This window comes from Cuculus canorus, chromosome 20 (genome assembly GCF_017976375.1).
Source record: "Cuculus canorus isolate bCucCan1 chromosome 20, bCucCan1.pri, whole genome shotgun sequence".
In the NCBI taxonomy this organism is placed as follows: domain Eukaryota; kingdom Metazoa; phylum Chordata; class Aves; order Cuculiformes; family Cuculidae; genus Cuculus; species Cuculus canorus.
This window is the reverse complement of record NC_071420.1, coordinates 4,951,673-4,979,435: the sequence shown is the minus strand read 5'-3', so window position 1 is coordinate 4,979,435 and position 27,763 is coordinate 4,951,673. Positions and strand designations below refer to the sequence as shown.

Below are 27,763 nucleotides of genomic sequence, written 5' to 3'. Positions count from 1 at the left end.
GGTTGCCGGAGTTGCGTCTCTCCGCCCGCCCAGCCCGGCTGCCGGAATCGGAAGTGTAGCCGCTCTGCCCGCCGCAGAGTCTGCCGCTTGTCTCCTCCGCCTCGCCCGCTGCCGCCGCCGCCGCCGCGGCCTCCATTTTCCCTAGTGCCTCGGGTAAGGCCGGGCCGGGGTGCTGAGCGGCGGCGGGGGCTAAGCGGCGGTGGGTGCAGGGCCGGTCGAAGGAAGGGCTCGGCGGAGTCAGCGTCGCCCTGGAACGGGGCCGGCCGCAGGGCCCGCGGCGGCTCCGGGGCCTCCGGGCTGGGCGGGGGTGGCGGGGAACGCGGCGGGGCCGGGCCTGAGGCGGGGCCGCAGGAGGGCAAGGGTAGAAGGGTCCCCGCCGGCCCGGGGCAGTGGGAGCTGCCCAGGGCGGGGACCCCCCCTTGGAGAGCGCGAGCTGGGATGGGGGACCCCCGGTACTGGGGACCGGTAGCCGTGGAACCCGGTTTTGGGAACCGAGGGCTGGGATGGGGGAACCCCGGTTTTGGGGACCAGGAGCCTGGGACCCCGGTTTTGAGGACTGGGGGTCGGGGAACCCATATTCGAGGACTGGGAGCCGGGATGCAGGGACCGCGATTTTGGGGACTGGGAGCCTGGGGCCCCCAGTTTTCGGGACTGGGAGCTGGGGCTGGGACCCCAGTTTTGGGGACCGGGAGCCTGGGACCCCAGTTTTGGGGACCGAGGGCCAGGGACCCTAATTTTGGGGACCGGGAGCTGGGATGCAGGGACCCCTAGTTTTGGGGACTGGGAGCCTGGGACCCTCAGTTTTCGGAGCCGGGGCTGGGACCCCAGGTTTTGGGGAGCAGGAGCCAGAGCCTGTGAGCTCTGTTGGGGATCAGGAGCCAGGGTGGAGCAGGCAGCACTCGGGGGAAGGTCGGGGGCTGTTCCCCCTGGGACAGGGAGCAGAGCAGAGCCAGGGTCTGTGGGACAGCCCTGACACGCTGGGGGGAGCTGGTAACAGAGAGGTGATGCCGTGGGGAGCGTCCCCCTGCTTTTGTGGGGGAAGAAAGAGAGTCTGACTTTTGTTACTCGGGTGCATTGGCGCTCTGGATCCGCACGCGCCCCAGGTGTGGCGCCCAGAGCCCTGCGCTGGGATTTGCAACCCCCTGACAAGGTTGTCCGTGAGTAGCCGAGGGGCAACAGCTCAGGAATGCCCTTTTGGGGATTAATAACTGTCTGAAGGGTGGCAAAGGAAGGGCAGGGATGGGCGATGGGTGCTTGCAGCAGAAGGGGGGTTATTGTGGAGTTCCATGATCGTTGCTGCTGCTGCTTTTTTATCTGGATATGGTGATGTGGTGAGGAAAATGTAATCCTGAATTATTTAGGATAGCTAAAGCGAGGTGTTGGAAGATGCAGAGGTCAGGTAATGCTGAGTGCTCGTGTGGCAAATGAGATACGACAGCAATGGGTGCAGTGAAGGTAACAAACACCGCAGCAACTGCCTCTGCATCAGCTTTTACTATTCAGGAAAGAGCTGTTGGTGTCTCAGCAGTTGTTCGTATTAAAACCTCACTTCAGCTCCCCACCATAGCCTAAAAAAAGGTATTTTGGAATTACTTTAAAGGAGCAGAGAACAAAGCAGAAAGCATCATTACACAGCTGCATAAATTGCTGGCAGTTTGCGCCTAGGATGGTGCTGGCAGTTCTGGTTATCCTGTCACAAAAGGGGAGTGCTGGAGAAGGTAGGGATGGGAGTGGTGTGGATGAGCAGGTTTCCAGGCAAGCGAAGCCTTCGTTTCCGCACCTTAGGGAAGAAGCTTGCTGACAGGAGATCAGATGCAGGTGTGTGAAGTCATGGGCAGGTCAGTGAAAGCAAGGAGAGAACACGAGTTTTGTTTCTTACAGGAAATTATGATGCAGCATGTCTAAAATAAATGGGCGGAAGTGCTTTTTCACACAAACACGCTGTAAAATGTGGCACTCTGCTGCAAGATGTTCCACTGCCCAATAGTGTTAGGGGCGGTGGGACCAAAGGGGAGCGTTAAAACTAACGAAGCAGGTATGGGAAGTTCCTGGGCCGCGGTGCCTGCCTGCCTGGGCTTTCCCTGTCGCAGCATCACTGGTGTCTACTCGTTGTTTTGCCCCTGTGCTCCTGCACGTAGCCACCACTGAGAAGGGGGAGTGTGTCTGGGGTAGATCCTGACATCAGAAATTAAGAAAACAGCTATAAAAGGTAAATACAAAACGTGTTTGCTGATGTCTGCAGTGATTTGCCCTACAGAAGTCCCTGCCTGCACCAAAGAGTGGCTGTGGGGAATTGCTGAGGGTGTTTTGTTGTGCGAGTGCTTTACCACGCTCCAGCTTCAAATTAAAAGAAGCCAATATGATCTTGTCTGAATTCTGTGGTGGTGGCGATCATTGCCGAGTCATTAGTGTTAAATCCACATATTCCAGCTCAATCATGGCTTTTTTCTTTTAAAAAAAACAAATTGATTTAATTGTGATAGCTTCAGGGGGTGGCACAGTGGCATCACCTTTGCAGTTCGTTTGGATTTTCCCTAATGAGCCATTTATTGTCCCAATCTTTTACTCCTGTGTCTTTACTTGGGCCATGCTAAAACTAATTTCATGAGCATTTAATTGACAAAATGAATAGATTTGTCTTTCTTGGGTTCTATGTTTTAATTGAGTCAGGTTTCCCATCCTTTGCATCCTCACAGCACTTTCTGAATCCTCTCCAATTTAACATTCCTCTTTAAAGTGTAGGCATGAGAACCAAGCGGAACTCTGCAGGGGTGGCTTTGCTAGCATGGGTCCACGGACCTAAAAGATCTTGAGTGGGTTGAGCCATGGAATGGCAAAGTTGAAGACGATCTCTGTCCAAACCCTCTCCGTGCCCCAACCCCCCCTTAAAACCAGTGTCAGCGTGCGTCAGGGCCTTGATGTAGTTCTTCTGATAAAGGATGGGGAGAAGTCAGGATTAGACTTCTAATTAGCCCTTGGTTTTGCAGTTTTCTGCGCTGATACTGATATCCTGAGGCTGATTGTTGAATAATAAATATATCTCACTGTGAGGACTGTCCTTGATTATTCTCAGCGCCACTGAGGTCTCAGGCCTCACTTGGCATTGCTGTGCCTGGAGAGGATGGTGCTTGGTTTCCCGCAGCCCACACCAGCTCAGGCTGTGAAGTTCCCGTGTGGTGCTGCCATTCCCAGTGCCATCCTGCCCGTGGTTGTGTCCCTGCTTTGCCAGTGCCACAGTAACAGCCAAGGTGCTGGAGTGTTTCCTGTACCATGTTCTGATATTTTGCAGGTACTCCCTGCATATTTCCATTTCTAAGCCTAACAAGTTACATTTTGCTGATGTGTGGTGTACAAAGCTGCTCCTGCCTCCAGCATTGGGATGTTTTGCAGTCTGGAGCAGCCGGCAGGTTATCTGGATGCGTGGCCAAGGCTTGACGCATATTTGAACGTCAGTTTTCCAGAGTTCTTAGGCTGCTCCAAAGATGCTGCCTCACCTAACCAGGGTGACAACCATGTCCAGCCCATTCCTGCCAACCTGATCAGAGATCGGCATTCTCAGTATTGACAGCAAATCGCTCTCTGCTCAGGGTCATCCCAGCTAAAGGAGCTGTGGACTCTGGACAATTGCTGTGTGCTCTTGAGCTGAGCAAAGAGCAGGTGGCTCTGGCCTAAAGCAGCAGTCAGGTAGCTGCTCAGCCCTGAGTTGCTTTGGCAGCAAGAGAGGCTCGGTGCAGAGGCACCTGCACTTCCCTCACCTTCTGCTGCAGTGGTGCTGTCGCAGCGCTGCTCACTGCATTGCTTTTGGCTTTGGTCCATCTCAGTGTCCAGCGCCCGTGGGGTGTCTCTGGGGTAAAGCTATAGATATATCACCCATCAGAGCTTGTCTACGCATGTACAGGTAAACATGCAGGATTAGTTGTGGTCTCCCTGCCTTTTTGCTGCTGTGATGCAGTTTAGTACTTGCTCCCGTGCTGCAGCAACCTCTGTCCCTCTCCTGGGAGTGTTACAGAGCGGGGATGCTGCTGTGCTGCTCCAAGGAAAAGCCCAGAACCTGACAGAGCTAGGCTGGCCCAGTGCTCCTCAGTCTGGAGTCCTTAAACCCTTCCCATACCTGACAGGCAGTGCTGCGGGTACAGGGCTTTACCCATGCGACCGATGACTTGGGGGGCTCCCACTGGACTCTGCCCCTCCACCCGCGCTGGCTGCGGTATCTGCGTCCTCCCTGCCCTGATTTATTCCAAATGAAGATCTCTCTGGAGCACAGGATAAAGGGGGACCTTTAGTCCATATCTGATTCAGCATCTCCTCAGTAATAGCCACCCTTGCTTCCATTTGCCATGCTAAAGTGACATCGCTGCTCTCCTGAGGTGGATTTCACTAGAGTTGAAAGCACCCAGGTTCGTGTGGGTGGATGGCTTTTGTGGAACCTGCTCCTCTGGATCATTAAATGAGATGGGTTTCTAAGTCCTAGCTGTTCCCTGTGTCCTGACAAATTTGACTTGACATGAACTGAAATTGCCTGGAAATGGTAGAACAAGTGATGAAGAAAAAGGTTGGAATTGTGAGTGAAACGCTTCACTGGCGAAGAACAGTGAAATTGTATGTGGTGAGAAGGGGAGTTTCTTTCTTGTTTGGATTTGTGTTCATCATGGACAGGAGAGAAATGAGGTTATTAGACTTGGAAATGCTCTAGGAAAAGCCACTTAGCCTGCAGGTAATCACAGAATGGTTTGGGTTGGAAGGGACCTCAAAGCCCATCCAGTCCATCCTGTCCATCCCCTGCCATGGGCAGGGACACCTCCCACTGGATCAGGTTGCTTCAAGCCCTATCCAATCTGGCCTTGAACCCCTCCAGGGATGGGGCAGCCACCACTGCTCTGGGCAACCTGGGCCAGTGCCTCCCCACCCTCACAATAAAACATTTCTTCCCAAGATCTCATCTCAGTCTCCCCTCTTGCAGCTCAAAGCCATTCCCTTCATGCTGTCCCTACACTCCCTGATCAAAAGCTCTTCCCTAGCTTTCCTGGAGCCCCTTTCAGCACTGGAAGGATCGATCTGTCGCATTTGCTTAGGAACATGTATTTAACTGGCATCAGTACCGTCCTCTGAAGCATTATTTCTGAGAGAGCTACTTCACATATGTGACTTCTACAGTGTCCTCTCAAGGACGGACACTGCCCCGGAGCAGTGATGTCCTGTCTGAGTGCAGAGCAGCAGCTTTGGCCTGCTGTGATTCCTGCCTGGCTGGAGCACCACTGATGCCGTGTAATCTGCAGCCAAGGAGGATGAGCTGCTCTCTGTTCGTGTCTGAAATCTGGCAGAGGTCTCCCCTTGCCTTTGTTGTGGTTTTCTTTCATGAGACACGGCTGACACAATCCTTTGGAGCTGTTAGTGTTTTAAGACTTTAAAGATTGTCCAAGATCAGCCTTGTACTTTTTTTCTTGAACTGAGAGATAAGTCTCTGGTTTTCTCTAAGTCTTTGTGCACCAGATGTGTGCAAATTGGGGCAGAAAAGATGTCCCGCGTATGAGAAGCGTCATGGCTAAACCTTGATGGATTGTGCTGTATGGGGCTGATCCTTCAGCTGTTTGTTTGCAATGGAAAAGCGATGATGGGAGCATTTTGAAGTGTATTTGTTTAGGTATCACTCCCTGGTATGTGGAGTTCTTTCCTCATCTTTTTGTGTCGGATATAATTTAACACAGAGGGTTTGGCTTTAGATGTGACGCTTCCTCTGAGCTTCCCAAAGGCTGGTTCTTCCTGCGCCGGCTTCTTCATTTTCACAGCCATTTTGAGGAATCCATTTGATGACTTTTGGAAGCTTCTGTTGTTTTGGTCTATGTAAAAAGGAACTGAAAGAAAAAATCCTTCACAGATTTGAAAAGCGACAGCAAGGTTTGTAACTACAAGAAGCAGAAAGCTCAGTTAGGCAGAACTTAGGCCATATCTTTATGGACATGCACTTCCCTTTGTGCCTAGCTTCCATATAGCTTCCAGAAACCTCAGGTGGGGAAAAAACCATCAAGCAAAGGGGCTGGATATCAAAAATACCCCATTTCAGTAGTCTCTTGTTACTTCCTAGTCTCTGGTTGGAAGCTCCTGGCCATGGCTCTGTGGGGCAGTGGATTTAAGCAGCCGGCAGCCCCCAGCGCAGACCCTGCGGCGCCCAAGGCCTCTGTTCTCTTTGTACCTTTGGGGTCCACAGAGCCTTGAGAACAGCCTGCGAGCACAGCTTCCTCAAGGCCCTTTTCAGGGTCGCCCTGGTTTTGTTAACCACGCGAGAACTGATCACATTAAGGTCCTAATTGGTTGGACTGTGTGCCTAACACAATGCTGTGCCGGTGACAGCACAGGGCTGCTTTTCTGGCCTCTGGGATGAAGGGCTTTGGCTGTGTGTGCTGTTTCAGCTGCAGCCGGGAGCGCGGCTGTGACAGGGCCTGTCGTGCCGGTTGAGACACGGGTTGACAGGAGCTGCAGTGCTTGGCTGCTGGCTCTGCTTGCCTAATCTCTGGTGACAGGGATGTCCAGGCACCGTGGACACTGGGTAATTCAGGGCCTTGTTAGATAATTTGAAACCCTTTTGCCTTAACCGTCTTCTCTCCAGAATATGGTAGGGGGAAATATTTGTTTTGCTCACTTGACTGATGCAATGGATGTATCCTCTTTTTCCAGTTCCTGTGGAGCCGTGTGTGAGACACTTCAACCATGTCTGACTTCGTAGAAAGCGAAGCAGAGGAGTCGGAGGAAGAATACAACCAGGATGGGGAGGTTGTGCCGAGAGTAACCAAGAAGTTTGTAGAGGAAGATGAGGATGGTAAGTCTGTTCTGAGCTTGCTGAGTTGTGTGCCTCGCTGCTCTATTTCAGATCCCATGACTCCGCACATGGAGCGGTAACTGTGCTGTAACAGTATGGCCATCTGTAGTCGATGATCTCGGCTGTTCAAGTGCTTCCCTTCCTCAAAGTGCTTAGGTGGTTTTTATATTGCCATCAAAAATGTACTGCTTCACCCCTGTGGGATTTGCAGTTGCACTATTTGGTAGTGAACAGTAAAAGTGGAGGAATTCTCCTAGTGTGAGCACTCCACCTGTTCCCTCTACAGAGAGCAGGAGACAAGAAGTGGGGTTCTGGCGCAAGGAGCTGGCTGGGTTCTCTGTTAGGAAAAGTGTTCAGTTAAAACTCTGCGTGGAAGGTGTGAAGGAAGATGTTGTTTGCACAGAGCTGTGAAGGAGTCTGAGCAGATAACTTGTAAGTACACATCTAATACTTGCTGCCCTCCACCAGATGAGGAAGAGGAGGAGGAGAATCTCGATGATCAAGATGAGCAGGGGAACCTGAAAGGATTCATTAATGATGATGAGGATGAGGATGAGGAAGAGGAGGAAGAAGCCAGTGATTCTGGAGACTCTGAGGACGATGTTGGCCACAAAAAGAGAAAGCGCAGTGAGTTCTATGATGATATTGTTCATATTAGGTTACAGCAGAGCTTTTCCTCCCTGGGTGTCTGCGTGGGCTGGGTAAACTATTCCCTTCTCCCTGGCTGGTCCATTCCCAGGTTAGTAAAGGGAGAGTGTAACTCATCTCTGATTTCTTCTCTTAGCTTTTGATGACCGCCTGGAGGATGATGATTTTGACCTCATTGAAGAGAACCTGGGCGTTAAAGTCAAAAGAGTGAGTTGTGTTCCTGTGCTACAGTCGTTAATGCGTGATGTTTCTCAGCATGAAGGACAGTGGGCTCCTGCCTAGAGTGAGCGAGTGGTGCCTCCTGTCTGCTCTTCTCCTCTTGGAATGGGAGAGCTGAAGGATGGAGGATCTCTCCCTGCCCAGGCAACTGGGAACTGACTTTCTGGAGTTTGTAAAACACTTTCTTGTGCTTCTAAATTACTCCTCCTGTCTCACCTCTGCAAGCCAGTCTCAGAAGGCCCATTTTACTATAACTTTCTCTTCTGTGGTCCTGACCTGAAAGTCAGCACAAACTCTCAAGCTCCTTCCGCAAAACGAGCTACAGACCCAACAAGCCAAGCAAACACTAGTATGCCTGTGCTGGGCTCCATCCTGCTCCTTCTCAGGAGAGCAGAGGAAGCGTGGTTCTGGCCTGGCAGAGACCACGCTAAGCTTGAGTTTCTGTGCCAGGAATTCCATGCACTAACGAGCCTTTTCTCCTTGCAGCAAAAATTCAGGCGTGTGCGAAAAATGTCTGATGATGAGGATGACGAAGAGGAAGACTATGGAAAGGAAGAACATGAGAAAGAAGCCATTGCTGAAGAAATCTTTCAGGATGGTGAAGGCGAGGAGGGTGGGGAAGTTGTTGAAGCTCCTGTTGCTCAACCAGAAGAGGAAGAGGAGGAAGAGGAAGATGAATCTGGTGAGTATGGATGATCGATTCCATCCATAGTTTGTCCAAGGATCACAGTACAGGAACCAAGTTAAGACTTTTTCTGAGCTGTAAGTAACCAAAGGCTGTAGCCCTGGTGTGGTAAAGCTCTTGCTGGTCTGCTTAGTACAGTCTTACGTTTCTGGGTGACGGGCTTGCTTTGTCTCTCTAAACCACTTTGTCCAGAGGCACGTTATGTGTACTGAGGTGTTGAACATCTCCTCTAAGCTGCCTCCAAAATGGAAATGTTCCAAAGGAGCGAAGTCAAGGCCCTATTTAATACCTAGTGGCACAGCGCATGCCTGCCCTACTTCTTCCCTTCAGCATCAGCCACTGCTAGTACCATACTAAAAGAGTTTCAGGAATTCTTTCTGTCTGCTGTCCAAAGCAGCAAGGCCTTTTCTGACTATGTTCTCAGGGCACTGAGCTGCAGATAGTTGCCAGATGGCTTTGCCTGCATTTGGGAGTTCGTTCTGGCTTGTTATTGTGGTTCAGACTCCTGGAATGTCCGAGTTGTTGCAGGAAATGCTGTTGGTAGTTGTGCAGACTGACAGCCAGCGGCAGCCCAAGTCTGTGGTGTGGAGGCTTATAGTTACACTGACCGAGCTGAGCTTTGTCAGAGGTACCAGTTGAATATGAGTATGTCCTCACCCCTAAATTTCTTCTCAATGTCCAGACATCGATGACTTCATTGTGGATGACGATGGACAACCTCTGAAGAAACCAAAATGGCGAAAGAAGCTCCCTGGATACACAGATGCGTAAGTATTGATTGGAAATTGGCCCTTGAAAACAGTGCTCAGCCTACTTGATCTTGCAACTGCAAAGTGATTACGCTTGTGCATACCACTGATCTCCTTCCCCAGAGGAATCTGCTAAATTTAAACATGGAGCTTTTAGCCTGTATTATTCAATGTCTGACTCCTTCCTTTCTCCCCTGTTACATGGATGCCAAACTCAGTCCCTTAAGAGAAGCATTTGCATGTAAAGCTCACAGAGTTGTGTACCTATCCATGATTTTTTAGCCTAGGTGAAAAACAAGCTTAAATCTAAGTGCTCTGGCCTCCTCTGTGTGGCTGGAAAGATGTTCTATAAGCTGTACCATGGGGCTGAACAATATTTTGCCTTCCAGTGCTTTGCAAGAAGCCCAGGAAATCTTTGGTGTGGACTTTGACTATGATGAGTTTGAGAAGTACAATGAGTACGATGAGGAGATGGAGGAGGAATACGAGTATGAGGATGAAGAAACTGAAGGGGAGACCCGTGTACGACCCAAAAAGACTGCCAAGAAGCGTGTCAGTCGGCGCAGCATCTTTGAGATGTACGAGCCCAGTGAGCTGGAGAGCAGTCACCTAACGGACCAGGACAATGAGATCCGCATAACAGACATGCCGGAGAGGTTCCAGGTGAGGGAAGAGTGTGCTGGTGTGCAGGCAGAAAGCGTTTCAGCTCCCGACTACAGCAGGCCTGGGTCCTGCAGGCCAGCTTTCTCACCTGGCTGGATTTCAGCATCTCTTTTTTTTCCTCTCTTTAAAGATCCCACCTGTCAAACGTATAGGCTAAAACTCTTGTGTTTGGACATATAGGTGGTATTGTGACTTGTTCTAGTCCGGTTTTAGAACTGGCTGTAGTTTCTCTTTGGCCACTGGGTGCCAGTGTTGCTCTCCTGGGAGTGCTGCAGAGCTTCTGCTCTGCCCAAACGTCCCTCCTGCTAGATGCTAGTCCCATGAGTTCTCTCTCTGGATAGCAGGAGTGAAGCTGCAGCTGTGGTGCTGGAGGAGGTTTGCTAGGTTTTTTTAGGCTACCTGTATGCCAGAGAACACATAACTTAGTACAAGGCATTTCTGTAATGCAGTGTAATCCATGCGATTGGGATTTACGCTGCTTTCAACGTGGCATCCTGTTTGTGCTGCTGGGAAACATTCTCCTATCTCATTTTTTTGGTTTAATTTGACCCCGTAATGGGGTTTTCCCTGAACAGTCAGTGTTCCTCAATCTCCCTTAAGTGTATGCTAATAAATTCTGTGCAGAGGCTTGTTAACTTCCTGTGCAGAATGGGACATCTTAAGCTGCCAGCTTTTCAGAAGGAGCTTTTTTCCGTGCCAGTGTGCACAGCACAAGGAAACGCTGTGTGTAATGTTTTCTGGCCATGTGTGGCCTGGTCAGACGCTTTGTCATCTTCACGGATGTCAGTGATGATTGCGGCAGGCCTTTTGAGAGAGAATTAGCTGAGACTGAATGCCCAGAGTGGGTTTGGAGCTGCTTTGTGTTCTCTTATTCTATGGCTGCAGCAAGAAAACTGGTAACAAGTCTAGAACGGCCACAAGTTGATTGGAATGGAGGATGTAGCAGAGGGTTTGGGAGTCTGGCGGGAAGTGGGAGTACCCTGATCTGATCCCCACAGGAGATTTCACACCATTGCAGGCCCTTCTGAAAGCCTTTGACAGAATCCTTAGCTGCCTTTACCGATGCAGGTTTCCTGTGTACTCGGAAGGTGCAGACAGCAAAGTGCCGTCCTCAGCAAAGCCCTCTGGGTGTGGGTGGGACTGAGACCCCACCAGCAACCTGCAGCTCAAAATGAGAATTTCCAGGTTTCCTGAAGACGTGGTGGCACAAGCCCTGTGCCTCTGCTCATGCTGTTGTCTTTTCATAGTTGCGATCCATCCCAGTAAAGAGTGCTGAAGATGATGAGCTGGAGGAGGAAGCGGACTGGATTTACAGGAATGCATTTGCGACACCCACCATCTCCTTGCAGGTAAAGGCCTGTGTCCCAGGAGGACTTGAAGATGCTACAGATTTCCAGTCTGGAGATGTTGTCTAGACCTTAGTCTGCTCAGAGGACTGTGGTGCCCCATGTACCTTTCCTTCTGGTTTTGAGCATTTAACAGGCATCTGCATTTTTGCATCTATAAAACAAGACAAAAAGGAACACAGAGAGGTTGCAAGATTAATTATCGAGAGGGATTGAAAGATCTCTGACCCACTGTGCACTTAGGGCTAAACTGGTTTTGGCAATGATCTGATTTTAACTGTCAGCTGTCTTGGCGAGATGCTGCTTCTGCATTCTCCTTTAAGCCAGTTGGGGCTAGGATGATTTTCTGTGGTTTAAAATCGGAGCATGTGCCTGAGCCTGCCTTCCCAGCTCACCCCAGGCCCACCATTCTCCAGGCTGAGCCTGGGCTGGTCTTTCAGGGGTCAGCTCAGGAATACAATCCACACAGTGTGTTTCTCCTTTTAGGAAACTTCTGACTACCTTGACCGTGGACAAGCCAGCAGCAGCTTCAGCCGCAAAGGGCCCAGCACCATCCAGAAGATTAAAGAAGCCCTGAATTTCATGAGAAATCAACATTTTGAGGTAATTCACAGCTCAGCTTCTTTGCCAAGATACGGTCTGAGTTGCTGTCTCCTTTTCCAGGCAGGGTTAGCAGTGGAGCTGCTGGAAGCATTTCGGGCAGCGAACTAGAAGGGGCCGAGATACTATATCTGGTTGCCTCTCCTGTGACAAAATGGTGCTTCAGTGGAAGGTGCAGCTCATCTCGAGTGAGCTGTGGCAATGCAGGTTTTTAAGGCCTGTTTGATGGGGCTGATATCATCGGTTTTCCTCGATCTTGGACAAACTGATGCTACATGAGGTGGTAGAATTTCATGAGCCATGGTTGGTCCATTTAGCCTGTTCTCTGAAGTGCTGCCTGATGCAGAAGCTCTTTGGTCTATGTGAGATATTCTTTGGCGGAACAGTCTCAAGAACTGGGGCATGGCATGGTAGAACTCCCACACTGCTGCCCCATTAGCCTGTCATCCCACATGGAACAGGAGCCAGGAGCAGCCCAGTCTCTTGCCTGGTGATCATAAGTCTCATTTCTGACCCAGGTCCCGTTCATCGCCTTCTACAGAAAGGAGTATGTGGAGCCAGAGCTGAACATCAATGATCTGTGGAGAGTCTGGCAGTGGGATGAGAAGGTGAGAAGTGGTTCACTGCTTGTTATCCCATCAGCATTTAGCATGTCTTCCCCTACCTAGCCTTACGCTTTCAGCAGATTTTATTTTGGCCATGGAGATCTCGTGTGATTTTTCATGTGTTTTAGGCATGTTTGCTGTCACATAATGGTAAAGAGTTATCTGACAAAAGAGTGTTTGAAACAGTCCTTGCATTTCACCAAGTTCCTTGTATAGTGACTTTTCCTGCAAGGAATGCAGGTTCTTTACTATCACAGAGATCCAAACCTTAATTTATCTTCTTTTTTATGTTGATACAATCCGTCTTTGAGACGAGACCAGCCCTGTGTGTCACATCTGAGGTTGGCTCCAGATGAAGATTCTGATGATTATTCTTACATGATAAATATCACAAGATTCTGGGAACCCCTTTTCGGGAAGGAAGGAGACAGATGTGACACGCAGCTATGGTGCATTTCACTGGAAGTCTTTGTTCTCCTATTAGTGGACTCAACTGAAGATGCGCAAGCAAAACCTGACACGTCTGTTTGAGAAGATGCAAGCCTATCAGTATGAACAAATCTCTGCTGACCCAGACAAGCCCTTGGCTGATGGAATAAGAGCTTTGGACACTACTGACATGGAGAGGTATGGTGCCCTGACTTTCATTCCAAAATGACTTTAAAAAAGCGCTAAGAGGCAATACAGCACAGGGTCTCCATCCATTGTAGTGCACTGACTTTAGCCTCCCCACAAAGCCAGTAATGAGAAATGTTTAATATATTTTTATATTGTAATATATATATATATTTGGAAGATGAGCCCAAGCGCTCCATCTGCCTGACCTGTCCCAGCACAGGTTACTTGAGTGCTCTGACCACAGCCTCGCTGCAGGCAGGGTGTAACGTGCTGGTTTTGCTTGCGATAGGCTGAAGGATGTGCAGTCCATGGACGAGCTGAAAGATGTGTATAATCACTTCCTGCTGTACTATGGGCGAGACATCCCCAAGATGCAGAATGCTGCCAAGGCTGCTCGAAAGAAGCAAAAGCGTATCCGAGAGGACGGTGAAGAGGAGGAAGGTTTGTCCCCAGATTTGATAGTCTCCTAACTGCAGGCTGGCTGAATAGCTTGACTCAAAAGAATAGTAAGAAAGTTTGTCGAAAAGCCCAGCATCTTAGCTGTTCGCTTTTGTCTCGAGTTAGTCCCAGGTCTTCCAGGCATCTCTGAAAATGCCATACAATGCTTTTCTGATGGTCTGGATGCCACCCATCATGGTAGGGGTCAAAGCAAGGATCAGCCACCTCAGTGTGTGTTTTAGTGTGCAATCCAGAGATACTGGTATTAGAACTGAAGAGAAAAGAACATTCTTAGGGTTGTGTTTGATCCCTTTGTTGTGCTTCTGACACACTGCAGCTGTCTGGGTGCCCCTGTAAAGAGGCTTTGCTAAGCAGATCCTTCCCGCAGGTGAAGGGGAGGATGCAGAAGATGATGAGCAGAAAGGGCCAGAGCTGAAGCAGGCTTCCCGTCGGGATATGTACACCATCTGTCAGACAGCTGGGCTGGGTAAGGGCTGTGATCTGTCACTGAGGTTGCAGTGGCCTCGCCCATGCAGTGCTGTGGCTTGTCTGTAAGACTGCTAGTTTTGCTCAGTATAAGCTACAGTACCATTTTTCTCATCATTTTCCAGACGGTCTGGCTAAGAAATTTGGTCTGACACCTGAGCAGTTCGGAGAGAACCTCCGAGATAGTTACCAGCGTCATGAGACAGAGCAGTTCCCTGCAGAGCCCCTGGAGCTGGCCAAGGATTACGTGTGTAGGTCAGTGTGTGGATTTTTGTGGATGTCCTGCAGATGTGATGTTGGGGAAGGGATCTTAGAATGGTATCTCAGGGCATTCTGAAGTCCTAAGCCTTCATGTTACCTTTTTGCTTTTAGTCAGTTCCCAAGCCCTGAAGCTGTGCTGGAAGGAGCCCGGTACATGGTGGCTTTGCAGATAGCCAGGGAGCCTTTGGTCAGACAGGTCCTGAGACAGACTTTCCAAGAAAGAGCCAAAATCAACATTTCACCAACCAAAAAGGGGAAAAAGGTAAGGAAGGGAGGCCTCACTCTGTGGGTTAATCAAAGGAAGGATCTAAATAACATACAAATACTCATTTTTGCATCTGAAAACTTCTGCCACATCAGTGGCAGCTCTGAATAGATCTTAGAGCAGCATGTAAGCTGGGCTGGTGCAGAGGCCAGCTCAGGAACACGCTGCATTTTTTGTCTCAGCGTTTCATCAGACCCAATTCTTGCTGTTGAGATGTTGCCTTCAATTATTGGAACAGCCTCTGTTTCTCTGGGAGTGGGAATGAATTCCACTGTGTCCTGCTGGGGAAGGAAATGCAGACTGACAGGCATAGGGGCGAGGGTATACTGAATAAAACCCATTGTCTGCTGTGGTATACACAGGGGTCTTTTCATGAATGCCGTGCGTGCATACTGACTGTCTCCTCTCTCCCAGGATATTGATGAAGCCCACTATGCCTATTCCTTTAAATACTTGAAAAACAAGCCTGTGAAGGAGCTGCGAGATGACCAGTTCCTGAAAATGAGTCTGGCAGAGGAGGAGGGTCTGCTGACTATAGATATCTGCATTGACATGAAAGGAGTGGAGGGGTGAGTCCTCACTGGCTGTGCCATCCATGCCTTGGCAGAGGTTGTTCATCCAGTGCTACCATGCTGTTAGAGCTTCTCTGTAACCAAACTGCTCCTGGAAGTTATGGTCTGATATTTTCCTACACCTTAAAGCCAAGCAGCCTCTCAGGGTCTTGCTTTTTTCTTCATCTTAATGAGAACTTCAGCAGACATTTGGCTTATTCATTTGAAGGCAAACTCTAAAGCCTTTAGGATGTTTGTGAAAGATGATGCTTTTGGGGCTCCTTGGGTCCTCTCGCACATCTGAGTAGCCACACTGCAATATGGGTGTGCTGGAGTGGCTGCGGGCTGCCCCGTGTTGAACTGACCAGGTGTCTCTGTGCTGTCTGTGTGGTGTTCAGATCCCGTCTGTGTAGTAGCAGAGCTTTTGCAGCTATAGAGGAGGGCTTTGTGGGAGGGCTGACTCGTCCCCAAATTTTCCAGGGGAGTGCTTTTACCTCCCCTGTGTGGGAACCTGACAGTGATGCTGTCGTTAATGCAGGTGTTCGGAGCCCTTCTGTATTTTCTCTTCTCATTTCTTGTAGTTATGGTAGCGACCAGACATACTTTGAGGAAATCAAACAGTTCTATTATCGGGATGAGTTCAGCCACCAGGTGCAGGAGTGGAATCGGCAGCGTACGATGGCCATTGAGCGGTCCCTCAACCAGTTCCTCTATGTGCAGATGGCTAAAGAGCTGAAGAACAAGCTGTTGGTGGAGGCCAAGGAGTATGTCCTCAAGGTGAGACCGGAGATGAGTGGGTTTGAGGCAGAGCTGGGGGGAGAGAGCTGCCAACAGGTCATACACAGGCACTTGGGAAAGAGGAGGGAACAGGCAGAGGGCCGAGACTGGTTCTTTCCCAGCGTGGAGAGAAAAGCAGGTACCTCCGTGGGAGGGAAGATGGGTTCCATGACTCTGGAGAGCTGGTCCCGGTCCTGGTGGAATGTACACTCTTGCTGCCTTGAGCAGTCAATAACCTCTCTGGAGAAGGGCTATGTCAAAGCACCTACAGCTCCTTTTTCTCACTCCTCTCTTCCCTTCTCTCTTCTACCAGGCTTGCAGTCGGAAACTGCACAACTGGCTAAAAGTAGCTTCATACCGTCCTGATCAGCAAGTGGAGGAAGATGATGATTTCATGGATGAAAACCAAGGGAAAGGAATTCGGGTGCTAGGCATTGCATTTTCCTCAGCCAGGTAGGAGGAAAGAAATTCCCCCTGATCCACGTTCAGCTTTAGCAGTCCTCCACGTCTGAGTGATCTCTGTTTCACAGGGATCACCCCGTGTTTTGCGCCCTTGTTAATGGGGAGGGTGAGGTTACAGACTTCCTCCGACTGCCGCATTTCACAAAGAGAAGGAACGCCTGGCGTGAGGAAGAGAGGGAAAAGAAGGTGAGCCTTGGTGAAGCTATTATTGCGATAATGTCTACACATTCAATCCACTGTGGGCTGGAGAGGAGCAGTCCGAAGGCAGCTCAGGCCTTGTAGTGACAATGCATTGGCAGTAATGTGCAAGTTGGCCTGCTTGCAAGCAAGAATGCTGCCTTTTTCCCACCCTGTAATTCTCGCAGAACAGTTGTTTCTGGTTAGGTTCCAATTAATCTCTTCAGCTTCTCTCTTGGTCATTGGCAGGGCCTTGCCGTTCCTGAGCTGTATTAAGGTTTTGAGAGCTTCTGTGGTCTCGGCTGCAGAAACTTTTTTCCTTTTCCCTGACTACATAATAGTAGGAACCTGTAGGACCTCCTGGAGCTTGGGGCAGGTTTTTGACTTCTGTTTCCCACTTGCACGGATTTCCTGTAACACTAGACCATGAGGCCATCAGTCTTCCCTCTGCAGAGCCTTCCTGCTTGTCCTTACAGTAGTCAGTCAGGAGCTGCAAGGCCTGAGGAGAAGGCATTTAGCCATGTTCATGTCGTGGTGGAAGTGGGGAGTTGCACTATGAAATAGGAACCCAGGACTGGTAGCTCAGCACGGAAACCTGCTAGCTCTTCTACTCTGACCTGTTTCACTTTTCTTTCCAGGCCCAGGATATTGAAACCTTGAAAAAATTCCTCCTGAACAAGAAGCCTCACGTGGTGACAATTGCAGGCGAGAACAGGTCAGTCTGTGTGTTTCTTCCATTTCCCTGTCTTTTTGCAGTCCTTTCTTCAAGCCTGTCCACGTTTCAGTGCTTCTGCTTGTGGTGTGAAGTAATGCATGAGGGTTCTCTCTCTCAGTGATTCCAGGACCCAGCTTTGTACTCTCCTCTCAATCCCTTTGTCCCTCTCCCTCTAGGGATGCTCAGATGCTGATGGAAGATGTGAAGAGAATTGTTCATGAGCTGGATCAAGGGCAGCAGCTGTCCTCTATTGGAGTGGAGCTGGTAGACAATGAACTGGCCATCCTCTACATGAACAGCAAGAAGTCTGAGGTGAACCTTGTTATTCCAGCTATCCCTTAGTCTGGTGCTCATTTGTGTTGTCTCATCCTCTACTTGTTGTGCTGGCCTTGCCTTCTGTCATCCACTGCCTCATGTAATCCATCTAGATAGTGGTATACTGATCTTTGGCTCAAGGCAAAATGTTTTATATGGGCTTCCCTGAAGACATCAGCACCAGGAGATGTACAAAGGAGATATTGCTGTAGTCTGAAATGAATCTTGCTCAGCTGAGTGGATGGTTTGTTTCATTCCTAGCTTCAGCAGAGTTCCTGGGAGCCTTGACCTTGGCCCTGTTTGCCATGAGCACTAAATGCTTCCCTTGTTCCTGTCCCTGTCTGATATGTCTTTGCTACTTGTGCTATGAAGTGTGAAAACACCATCGAGATTTTCCCTTGTTCTCTGGCCTCTTGCAGAATGAGTTCCGGGATTATCCACCTCTGCTGCGTCAAGCAGTCTCCCTTGCTCGCCGCATTCAGGACCCCCTCATAGAGTTTGCCCAGGTTTGCAGCTCTGACGAGGATATTCTCTGCCTAAAACTCCACCCTCTGCAGGTAACTTTGCCTTATGGGATCCTCCTCTTGCAGAGTGGCCTGGGGGGCATGGGACAGTTTGCTATCAAGAAAAGTATTCCAAGTTGAACTGGTACAAGTTCTATGCATGTTCAGTCTACACAGCACCTTTTTTTTGCCTCCTCCGACTCCTCTGACACTGGCCTTCAGGCTTTTCTCAGGGGTAACCGAGGTGTCGTACGGCTCCCAGAAGCCAATCTGTTGTGTTTGGCTGAGTTTGCTTATGGCAGTGTTGCATGCATTAAGGCTAACACTTGTGCTTCCCATCAGGAGCACGTAGTGAAGGAGGAACTGCTGAATGCCCTTTACTGCGAATTCATAAACCGCGTGAACGAGGTGGGAGTGGATGTCAATCGGGCGATCGCTCACCCTCACAGCCAGGCTTTGCTGCAGTACGTGTGTGGCCTGGGACCACGCAAAGGCACTCACCTGCTAAAGGTAAGAGGGCTTCTGTCCCTGCTTGCAGAGACAATGCATCGCCAATAACGTGCGAGTTGGGCTGCTGGCAGTGCTGTTATGAGCTGAGTCAGGGCCCTGTGTGCCAGATGCAGCTGACAGCTCCGTTGACATTTGTTTAGCGTATGCTGTCTCACTGGGCCTAACCCCAGAGCTGAGCCTGGGCCTACGGCCTTGATAGACAGAAGCAACTCAACAGATCATCAGTCCTAGCTCACTCCTGAACCCACAGGAATGGATGCGCTGTTACGCTATCGAGACGCCTCCATAATGTAGAAAACACAAGGCAAAAAGCCAACACTCTTCTTGAGAGTTGGAGCTGTTCCACGTGGAGTCACTTCCTTTCATCCAATGTTGAAACACAGGCAGGGGGCAACAGTTTATGACCTGACAGGCTTGATTACGTCAGATGCTTTGAACACTATGGTGTCCGATGTGAGTTTTCAGCTTTTCCTGGAGAACCATGGTGTTTAAATGTCAGTATTACCTCTCTCCAGATCTTAAAACAAAACAACACACGCCTGGAGAACAGGACCCAGCTGGTTACGATGTGTCACATGGGACCCAAGGTGTTCATCAACTGTGCAGGCTTCATCAAAATCGACACAGCATCGCTGGGTGATAGGTGGGTATGGCTTGCGCATGTCATTCGGGGTATGGAGTGAGCACGAGTGACAGGCTGAAGCCGACATGTTCCGTGGAACCCATGTTCCCAGGAATTTCTGTGTGGCCCCTCTGATCACTGGCCAAATTCAGCTATTGCTGGGTATTAATCTGATCCTTAAGGGCAGCTAAACTCACGCAGCAATGTGAGCTGAAAAACATTAATTGTATGGCTTGCTATGATTTGAAAGACCCTTTGTGTCAAGAAAAACTACACTGAAAAGAGCTGTTCCCCAACATAGTCGTTGTGTGTGTCCGTCAGTAACCCATGTGCACTTTTCCTTAGTTTCTGCCTGATGCTACCATCACTATTTTATCTTCTAAAGATCCAAACTTAAATCATCTCAGAAATTTAGCTTATCGAACCATAGAATGGTTTGGGTTGGAAGGGATCTTAAAGATCAGCTAATTCCAACCCCCCTGAGAGGCAGTATCTTTGCAGGACAGGAGTTGGAATTTGTCACGTCTTGCCTTGGCTTCTGTTGATTTAGCAATGACGAATTCATTGTGTCCGTTTTAGAGTAGTTTGTTCCACTGAGGGCAGCCACGCAGCTGATAATGGTGCTTAACAGTATGAATTGGTTTTGAGCTGAAGGAGGTGTTTCTGGAACTCTGCAGAGTCGTTATCTGAACAGCTGCTTTGGGTTTATTTCAGTACCGATTCCTATATCGAAGTCCTAGATGGTTCTAGAGTCCATCCTGAAACCTATGAATGGGCAAGAAAAATGGCAGTAGATGCCTTGGAATACGATGAGTCGGCAGAGGATGCCAATCCAGCAGGAGCTCTAGAGGAGATCTTAGAAAACCCTGAGCGTCTGAAAGACCTGGATCTCGATGCCTTTGCTGAAGAACTGGAAAGACAGGTGAGCTGGGGGTTCCTGATGCTGAGAAACAGAGGGGAAGCTCTGCTGTCCAGATCAGTTTCTTAGGTTTTATAGCTGGTGAGCCTTACCCTTTTTAGGAGCTGAGCATTCAGCTGTTGACACTGTGTAAACGGCCACAATGAGTATTCAGCATCTGACAATGGCATGTAGTAAATGCTTACAAAAAGTGCGCTTGCAGCAGGGGGAGGAAGGAGGCAAGAGGCACTAAATAGTCTGTATTAATGATTCTCCTTGAACTGATCTTAACATTTTTCTGAACATATGGGTACTTTTGACCTCTTCAACATCCTGTGACTGAGTTCCATATTTTGATGGTACCCTGTGCATTCCTCTTTTTTTTTTTAAGTTTGCTGTTTAATAAGTTCCTTGAGTTCTTCCATAATTTATACTGCATTCCCTATTCACCTCCTCCCTGCTACTCACGGCTTTATAACCTTTGAATACCACACAGGGCTACGGTGACAAGCATATCACTTTATACGACATTAGAGCTGAACTGAGCTGCAGGTACAAGGACCTGAGAACGCCATACCGTTCTCCAAACACAGAAGAGGTCTTCAATATGCTGACAAAAGAAACCCCGGAGACATTTTACATAGGTACATCCTTGTTTACTAAGAGGGCTCTGATGGTTTCTGTCGTCCTAAATTGACTTGGGATGTGTAGAGGTGGGGCAGAGGGATCTTGGTGAGGGTGATATTGGGACACTGCTGTGGTTGCGTCTACATGAAGCAGCTTTGCAACTACCTGAGTGGTCTCCTGACACTTTCATGCACAACTGCCTTAGATCGAGGGAACTGCACTCGAATCTGAAAGCCCTGCAGTTGGTTTTCAGTTTTTTATTCTTTCCTTCTCCTCTCCCATCTCATCACAGGTAAAATGATCATCTGCAATGTGACTGGGATAGCCCACAGGCGGCCACAAGGAGAAAGCTACGACCAGGCAATACGGAACGATGAAACTGGCCTTTGGCAGTGTCCTTTCTGTCAGCAGGATAACTTCCCAGAGCTCAGTGAGGTGGGGCTGCTTCTCCTACTGAGCCTGCCTTTGTCAGGAGTCTGCTCTCGACAGGCATGAGTGTTTTGTGGGATTCTTGGGAGCCAAGATTGTCTGCAGTGCCCCAGGTTCCCAACCTGAATGTGGCTGCAAATATGATCTGTTCTAGTTTTAACTAATTACTTCAATAGGGATTTGACAGGTCCTTTATGGCTACATCCTGGGTTTTAGTGAGCTGGGCTAGGAGTGAAGTGGACCCAGGACTGAGCTGACCAGTTCTTTGTGAATACATGAGGCAGGGTTGTTTATGGTCTCGGATTGTGCAGAGAAACCGCCTGTAACACCGAGAACAGGAGGTTCTGCCACCTTCTTAGTTTTAAGAACTCATCTGGACTCCCTGCTGCTTAATGCAGCTGTACTTTACGTTTCTTATAAATACTACTGAATTCCAGTCTTGATAATCCGTAACCTGAAAACTCTATAGCGTTAGAAACCAACCCCAGCTGCAGGCTTGTCTCCAGGATCTAAAAATGTTTGGTCCTTCCTCATTGCAAAGCTCCATAGGCTGAGCAGAACCAAAGCAGGAAGACGGCATTACTGGGTAGCACCGATCGAAGTCCTTTGTCCTCTGCCCTTCTACACATCTTTGCTGGCTGCACCAGTTTGCTGACACAGCTTTTAGACTTGTGCGAGTGGGAGCCGGTGGTGATATTTTGTTTCCATGCTGAATGACTTCTACTTTTGCCTTCTTCAAGGTTTGGAACCACTTTGACAGCGGTTCCTGCCCAGGTCAAGCCATTGGAGTCAAGACACGTCTGGATAATGGTGTTGCTGGCTTCATACCAACAAAATTTCTCAGTGATAAGGTGGTGAAGCGGCCAGAAGAAAGGGTGAAGGTAGGAAAGCAGTGGATTTTCACATATCTAGCAAAAGCTGGAAGAGCCTGGAGCCAGTATGAAAGATTCAGAGCTTGGTTAATAAACACTGTTCCCTAAATGACTTTTCCTTTTCATGTAAAGACTTCAAATCAGCAGTAAGTTCAGGTTCTGGTTACTGTCCTTCTCCCACAGTGCAAATCTCTTGGCAGTTGGTGGGGACCAAGTTAATCAGTTAGCATGTTGCACTGCAGGAGGATTTATTATAGTCTGGCTAAAGTCTGGGTTTAGGAGGCCAGAAGGCATTCTAATGCAGAGCTGCCCTTTGTTTCTTGCTTTCTAAAGAGTCCACACAACTGTTGTTCCATATGTGAGGGTCACTTTACCTCTCTTATAGCTTTTTCCTTCCATCTCAATTCATTTGTGAAAATCGTGAGTTACTGGTCTTGCTCAGGACAGAGGTTGGGGTTCTGAAAGAAACAATCACATATTTTTTATCACATGACAAAATAGAGGTTTAACATCTTTGTCTTTTGGAATCCCCCTGACAGTCCATACAGGTGATGGATAATCCTGTAAGCTCAGAGGCCTCTTAGCGGTTCTTTACAGAGCCATTGTTAACTTCAGCACGCTTAACTGGGCTAAGACATTGCAATTTTTGTGGTGGTATTTCCCCATTTAAGTCTTTTGGGTGTCTTCCACTCTGTTTTTGAACAGACTTAACTGCTTTCCTGCACATCATAAAGTCTAATTCTGTGGCAAAGATATCTAAAATAGCAAACTTAGTTGTCCTCAGCCTCCAAACATGCAGCTTTTTGTGTGGTGTGGGGCATAAGTAGTAGACATGCTGTAAAACTGCCCTTTATCTTTTAATCTCTTGATTCTGGTCATTTTGGGGGAGACTGGTTGGGTTTGGGTTTGTTTAGAAGGATCGCTTTTAAAGATTGCATCAGTCTGAAGTAGGTGAGGTGATTTGCACCTCCTCATCGGCAGTGTGACCCCACGCAGGTCACTCTGTAGTGCAGGGACACTGGCATTTCAGCCACACTTGCTGATGAGCTTTGCCTGCCCCTCGCCCGTAGGTGGGAATGACTGTTCACTGCAGGATCATGAAGATCGACATTGAAAAGTTCAGTGCAGACCTGACCTGCAGGACCTCAGACCTGATGGACAAGAACAACGAGTGGAAACTGCCTAAAGACACCTACTACGACTTTGACACTGAGGCAGCAGATCACAAACAGGAAGAAGACCTGAAACGAAAGCAGCAGCGGACAAGTGAGCCTCTAACTTTTCTCTCCCTCGTAATGCCAGCTTTCCCAGGGTGCTTCAGGAGAATAAACGCAATTAGAGATATACGTGGAATAAAGCTGTTCCTCTTGGAAGCCTAAACTCTCCGCTTTGTCCCCTAGCGTACATCAAGAGAGTAATTGCTCACCCATCATTCCACAACATTAGCTTCAAGCAAGCAGAGAAGATGATGGAGACGATGGACCAAGGAGATGTGATTATTCGGCCAAGTAGCAAAGGGGAGAACCACCTGACTGTCACCTGGAAGGTGAACGATGGGATTTACCAGCACGTGGATGTCCGAGAAGAGGGCAAAGAAAATGCCTTCAGCCTGGGCTCCACACTTTGGATTAACACAGAGGTAGGAGACCCACAGAACGTGCCTGGGAAGGAGTTGGTGGGGGAAGAAAGGGACCTATTTGGCAAGGACAGGTTGGCACAGCCTTCCTGTCCTTGCAGCTGTTTTCAGGCTGTTGGAAGTACTGTGTAGAATGTATGACTGAGAGCTGTGTACTAGAATCAGAGTTTCTCGTTGTGTACCCTAAATACCTCTTTAAATATGTTTTTTTCAAAGGAGTTTGAAGACCTGGATGAAATTGTTGCTCGCTATGTCCAGCCAATGGCTTCTTTTGCCAGAGACCTGTTGAATCACAAGTACTATCAGGACTGCAATGGTGGAGACAAGAAGGTGAGCCTGTCCCACGCTGTGGGAGCTCATGTGGGAGATAGAGGAACGTGTTGTAGTTTTCTCTTAAGCTCTCTGAGTCCGTCATGAGCTGCTGGATGGGGATGGCTCATCTTTCTCTTGTTGCTTGGGGCTAGACAGTCACTTTCCAGCTTTAGATCTCCAGAGGGTTCTGTCTCGGAGCGGTGGAGTTAGGACAGCAGTGGCAGTACAGTGTGCTGCAGTGCTGTGCCGGAGCAGCACGTTGCCCTGCCAGCAGATACAACTGAAGGGAGAGTATTGGCTTTCTCTGACCTTGTGACATTTGTGAACCAACCCTGCACAGCTGATGGTCCTTGTTTGATTGCTGGCATCAGGGCTGGGGAAGAAAAGGGCTGGAAAAAGGGCTGAAGGGTGTGTGGAAGGAGATAGCTGTAGGCCCTCTGTGTTGCCAAAAACGTAGGCTTTTCTTGAGCATTTTTATCCCCCTCTCTCTCTAATTAGAAGCTGGAAGAGCTGCTGATAAAGACCAAGAAAGAGAAGCCAACGTTTATTCCCTACTTTATCAGTGCCTGTAAAGATCTACCTGGCAAATTCCTCTTGGGATATCAGCCTCGAGGCAAACCAAGGTAAGTGAGAGGCAAGCCCAGCAGCTGCAAGTGAGTCCTGCCAGTACCACACCTCAGCTCATCATTGCCAGTTTCTGTGCCAGTCCTGCCTCCCCTAACCCAGGCTTTGGCATCCTGATAGCAGAGGATCTGTGTCTAGCAGTGAATTTTGACCAGGAGACTCCTGGGTTTTGAACCAGAACTATCCTGTGCGAGGGGTGTCCCTGGGGTATAGGCAGCAGTTGACAGATTTTGCATGGAAAGGCATGGTATTGGGGAGCAATTGTTTGAGAACAAAATGAAAGTGGCTTGGGTGGGTGTATCTGTTTGTTATCGATACAGCCATCGCCTGAGTTTGTAGGTCTTGCCTGTTCTGGCTGTGACCTGTTGGTGCGCGGGTGCTGTACAGTGCAGGGATGGCTCTGAAGCAGCCTGTGTTCTCTCCTGCATCCACCGCTCCTCACAGGATAGAGTATGTGACAGTGACGCCAGAAGGATTCCGGTACCGGGGCCAGGTCTTCCCTACTGTGAACGGACTCTTCCGATGGTTTAAGGATCATTATCAGGATCCTGTTCCAGGTGAGCATCCCAGAATCTGAGTGCCTCACCTCAGCTGTTTGTTGTAAGTGGGAAGTTTCAAAGCAATGCTCAAGTCTTTGGCTTCCATGGACCTGTTGAGAGTTCTCCTGAGAGTCCATCTATGGCCATACAGCAAATGCCTGGCTTGTCCCTTCCCTCTCCCTTGGCCTTCCCCTCCATACAACCCTCATACACCATTCAGTGATAAGATAGCGTTTTGCCAGTACCAGCACTGCTTGTGTGTTTTCAAATCCAGAGCTTCAGGCCAATAGCAGCTCTTCTGCCTAAACTAATCCACCTCTTTTGGTTTATATTTTATGCAGGTATTACCCCCAGCAGTAGCAGTCGGACCAGGACTCCAGCCTCCATTAATGCGACTCCAGCTAACATTAACCTGGCAGGTCAGTGCCGGCCTTTCCTGGCTGGAATCAGGATGCAAGCTCCTTTTCCAGGCTCTGCTTCCTCTGACACGATGCGTCTTTCTTGCAGACCTGACGCGTGCGGTGAACGCTCTACCGCAGAACATGACCTCCCAGATGTTCAGTGCCATCGCTGCCGTGACAGGCCAGGGGCAGAATCCAAATGCCACCCCTGCGCAGTGGAGTTCCAGTCAGTTCGGCTACGGAGGCAGTGGAGGTGGCAGCAGCGCGTACCACGTAGGTGTCACTTCGCTTTCTGAGAGGAGGCTTCTCCTTGCTGGTAGAAACCATCCCGTGATGGTGGGACCCAGAGGGGTTACTCATTGCTTGGGATCATCCTGTGACTGAGGAAGTGAGGCATGTAACGCAGCCCTGTTCTGGGGAGAGTTGAAGCAAGTAGCAAATTGATCTGGCCCCCAAGGAATGTGGCAGGGTGGAGAGGTGGAATCCAGCAGTGAGGGTGTACAACCTTCCGATTGTACCCCCGAGTTGGCAACGTGAGCTGCCAGTGGAAGAGATTAGCTGTGAAACTATGCGCTGAGTTTGCAGAGCTTTTCAGCTCAGCGTGCTAATCTCCGAGCTGCACCGGCAGGCGAACACCTCAGCCTGACCGAACAACCAGAGGCTTTGCAGGAAATAAGATGGAATTGGACGGTTTTGGCTCACGCTGAAGCCTTTCCTCATGTGTGCTGGTGCCTGCCTCCTCCCATCCCATGCTTCCAGCTCCCCAGCTGACCCTGAGGCTAAATCCAGCTGCAGGAAGACTGCAGTGCCTGGGTACAAGAAACACACCCAGCTCTTAGATCTGATGGAAAGGTGCTGCAAGACAAGGCTTGTAGGGAGGAGTGATCCTCTTTTAGACCACCTTGGGAGGCTTTCACAGGGTTTGGAACAGCAAACGCTGAGCTGGGGTTAGGCAGGAGCTGTGGAAAACCCAGTGTATTAAAGACTATCTGAAGGAAAAGTGAGGTGAACACCAGAAGGAAGAGACTAAGTTCCATTGGGCAAATGGTGAACCAGCCAGCTTGGGGTCTGGAAGGGAGCCATCTCAGGAGCTGCTGTGACTTCTCTGCAGCCCAATGGAGGAGAATTCCTCTGTTCTTCATGTTCACTGTAGGAGGTCCTTTCTGCTGGCTCACCCCAAATATCTGTTGTGCCCATCTCTCTTACCGTTCTCATCTTCACTTGGTTTAATGTCTCCCCTGGTAGGCTGTGAGGTCTGAATGAGGAAGGCGGGCTGTGGGGGCCCTGCTGGCCTGGGTTGGGTGGGCAGTGCGGAGCTCTCGGGGAACAGATGTCCTGTGCTCAGCCAGATGTCATTCCTTCTGCCCTGCAGCCCCCCATTCCCTGAGCAACAGTCACTGCAAACCTGTCCTTGTCCAGATGAAGGGCTCCAGCAGGGCTGGCAGTGTCCGGCGAGGGTGGGCAGAGCAGAACAGAGCATGCCAAACCTCTGCATTTGCGCTCTGTCCCCTCACAGTATCTGCTCTCCACAGGTCTTTGCGACTCCGGCACAGCAACCAGTGGCCACCCCACTGATGACCCCCAGCTACTCTTACACTACGCCCAGCCAGCCGATGACAACGCCTCAGTACCAGCTCCAGGCCAACACCACACCCCAGTCCACCCAGTCCCAGACACAGTCCCAGCCATCGTCCAGCTCCAGGCAGAGGCAGCAGCCAAAGTGAGTGGCCTCGGCACCATATGCATATCCGTCTGTGTTCCATATGGTTCTGTTTGTTGATTACTGTAGAACAGATGTGGTGGCGTTGCCTCGCGCCTTCCCACGTGGAACCCTTGGGGAGGGAGGGCAGGGAAGCCGCCCCTGGGCTCACTCCTGATGCCTCTCACCTCCCGCCCGTGTCGTTGCAGGACCAACAGTCACGCTGCCATCGACTGGGGGAAGATGGCCGAGCAGTGGCTCCAGGAGAAGGAGGCTGAACGGAGGAAACAGAAACAGCAGAGATTGACTCCTCGTCCATCTCCCAGCCCCATGATCGAGAGCACGCCCATGTCCATCGCCGGGGACGCCACGCCGCTGCTGGATGAGATGGATCGATAGGCCATGCTCGACCTGAGCCGTAACCACCGCACCCTTCTCTAGGAAGGGGAAGGGAGACTGAACAATTGGAAATTACTTCCGTTCCCTTAGCCACGTAACTCCTGTTTTATACGTCGTGAGATGATGGGAAATGACTCTTGGTGACGTGCACCTGAGCAAACCAATAGACTTGGCAGGGCTGGTCTAAGTATATATACTACATATATAAATATATCATAGGAAGGGACGCCGCAGCGGCCTCTGAGTTCCAGGTCCTGCTTTACCACTTTGGAAGCTCAGCAGAGTAATTATGAGGTCA

General features: G+C 49.7%; 1 protein-coding gene across 1 annotated transcript; it reads left to right on the top strand.

Moving 5' to 3' along the window:
• Nucleotides 1–12: 12 nt before the first annotated feature.
• On the top strand, nucleotides 13–27,763 carry SUPT6H (SPT6 homolog, histone chaperone and transcription elongation factor). The gene is made up of 37 exons (XM_054085086.1): nucleotides 13–153; nucleotides 6,673–6,814; nucleotides 7,283–7,441; nucleotides 7,599–7,669; nucleotides 8,168–8,363; nucleotides 9,049–9,133; nucleotides 9,505–9,778; nucleotides 11,026–11,127; nucleotides 11,611–11,727; nucleotides 12,243–12,332; nucleotides 12,814–12,956; nucleotides 13,237–13,388; nucleotides 13,774–13,872; nucleotides 13,997–14,126; nucleotides 14,244–14,394; nucleotides 14,812–14,966; nucleotides 15,530–15,725; nucleotides 16,039–16,178; nucleotides 16,256–16,373; nucleotides 17,003–17,079; nucleotides 17,256–17,391; nucleotides 17,814–17,951; nucleotides 18,240–18,407; nucleotides 18,923–19,050; nucleotides 19,744–19,951; nucleotides 20,424–20,571; nucleotides 20,847–20,989; nucleotides 21,724–21,864; nucleotides 22,926–23,121; nucleotides 23,256–23,494; nucleotides 23,708–23,821; nucleotides 24,302–24,426; nucleotides 24,872–24,984; nucleotides 25,308–25,385; nucleotides 25,474–25,640; nucleotides 26,900–27,087; nucleotides 27,276–27,763. The coding sequence occupies exons 2-37, from the start codon at nucleotides 6,706–6,708 to the stop codon at nucleotides 27,463–27,465; spliced, it is 5,184 nt and encodes a 1,727-aa protein (XP_053941061.1). The 5' UTR covers nucleotides 13–153; nucleotides 6,673–6,705; the 3' UTR covers nucleotides 27,466–27,763.

What these genes read in the sequence shown, in the direction of transcription:
- SUPT6H (XM_054085086.1), top strand. Translation starts at nt 6,706, where the DNA reads ATGTCTGACTTCGTAGAAAGCGAAGCAGAGGAGTCGGAGGAAGAATAC. An exon ending in TGTAGAGGAAGATGAGGATG is followed by an intron (nt 6,815 to 7,282) that starts GTAAGTCTGTTC and finishes GCCCTCCACCAG; the next exon opens with ATGAGGAAGAGGAGGAGGAG. An exon ending in GGCCAGAAGAAAGGGTGAAG is followed by an intron (nt 21,865 to 22,925) that starts GTAGGAAAGCAG and finishes CCTCGCCCGTAG; the next exon opens with GTGGGAATGACTGTTCACTG.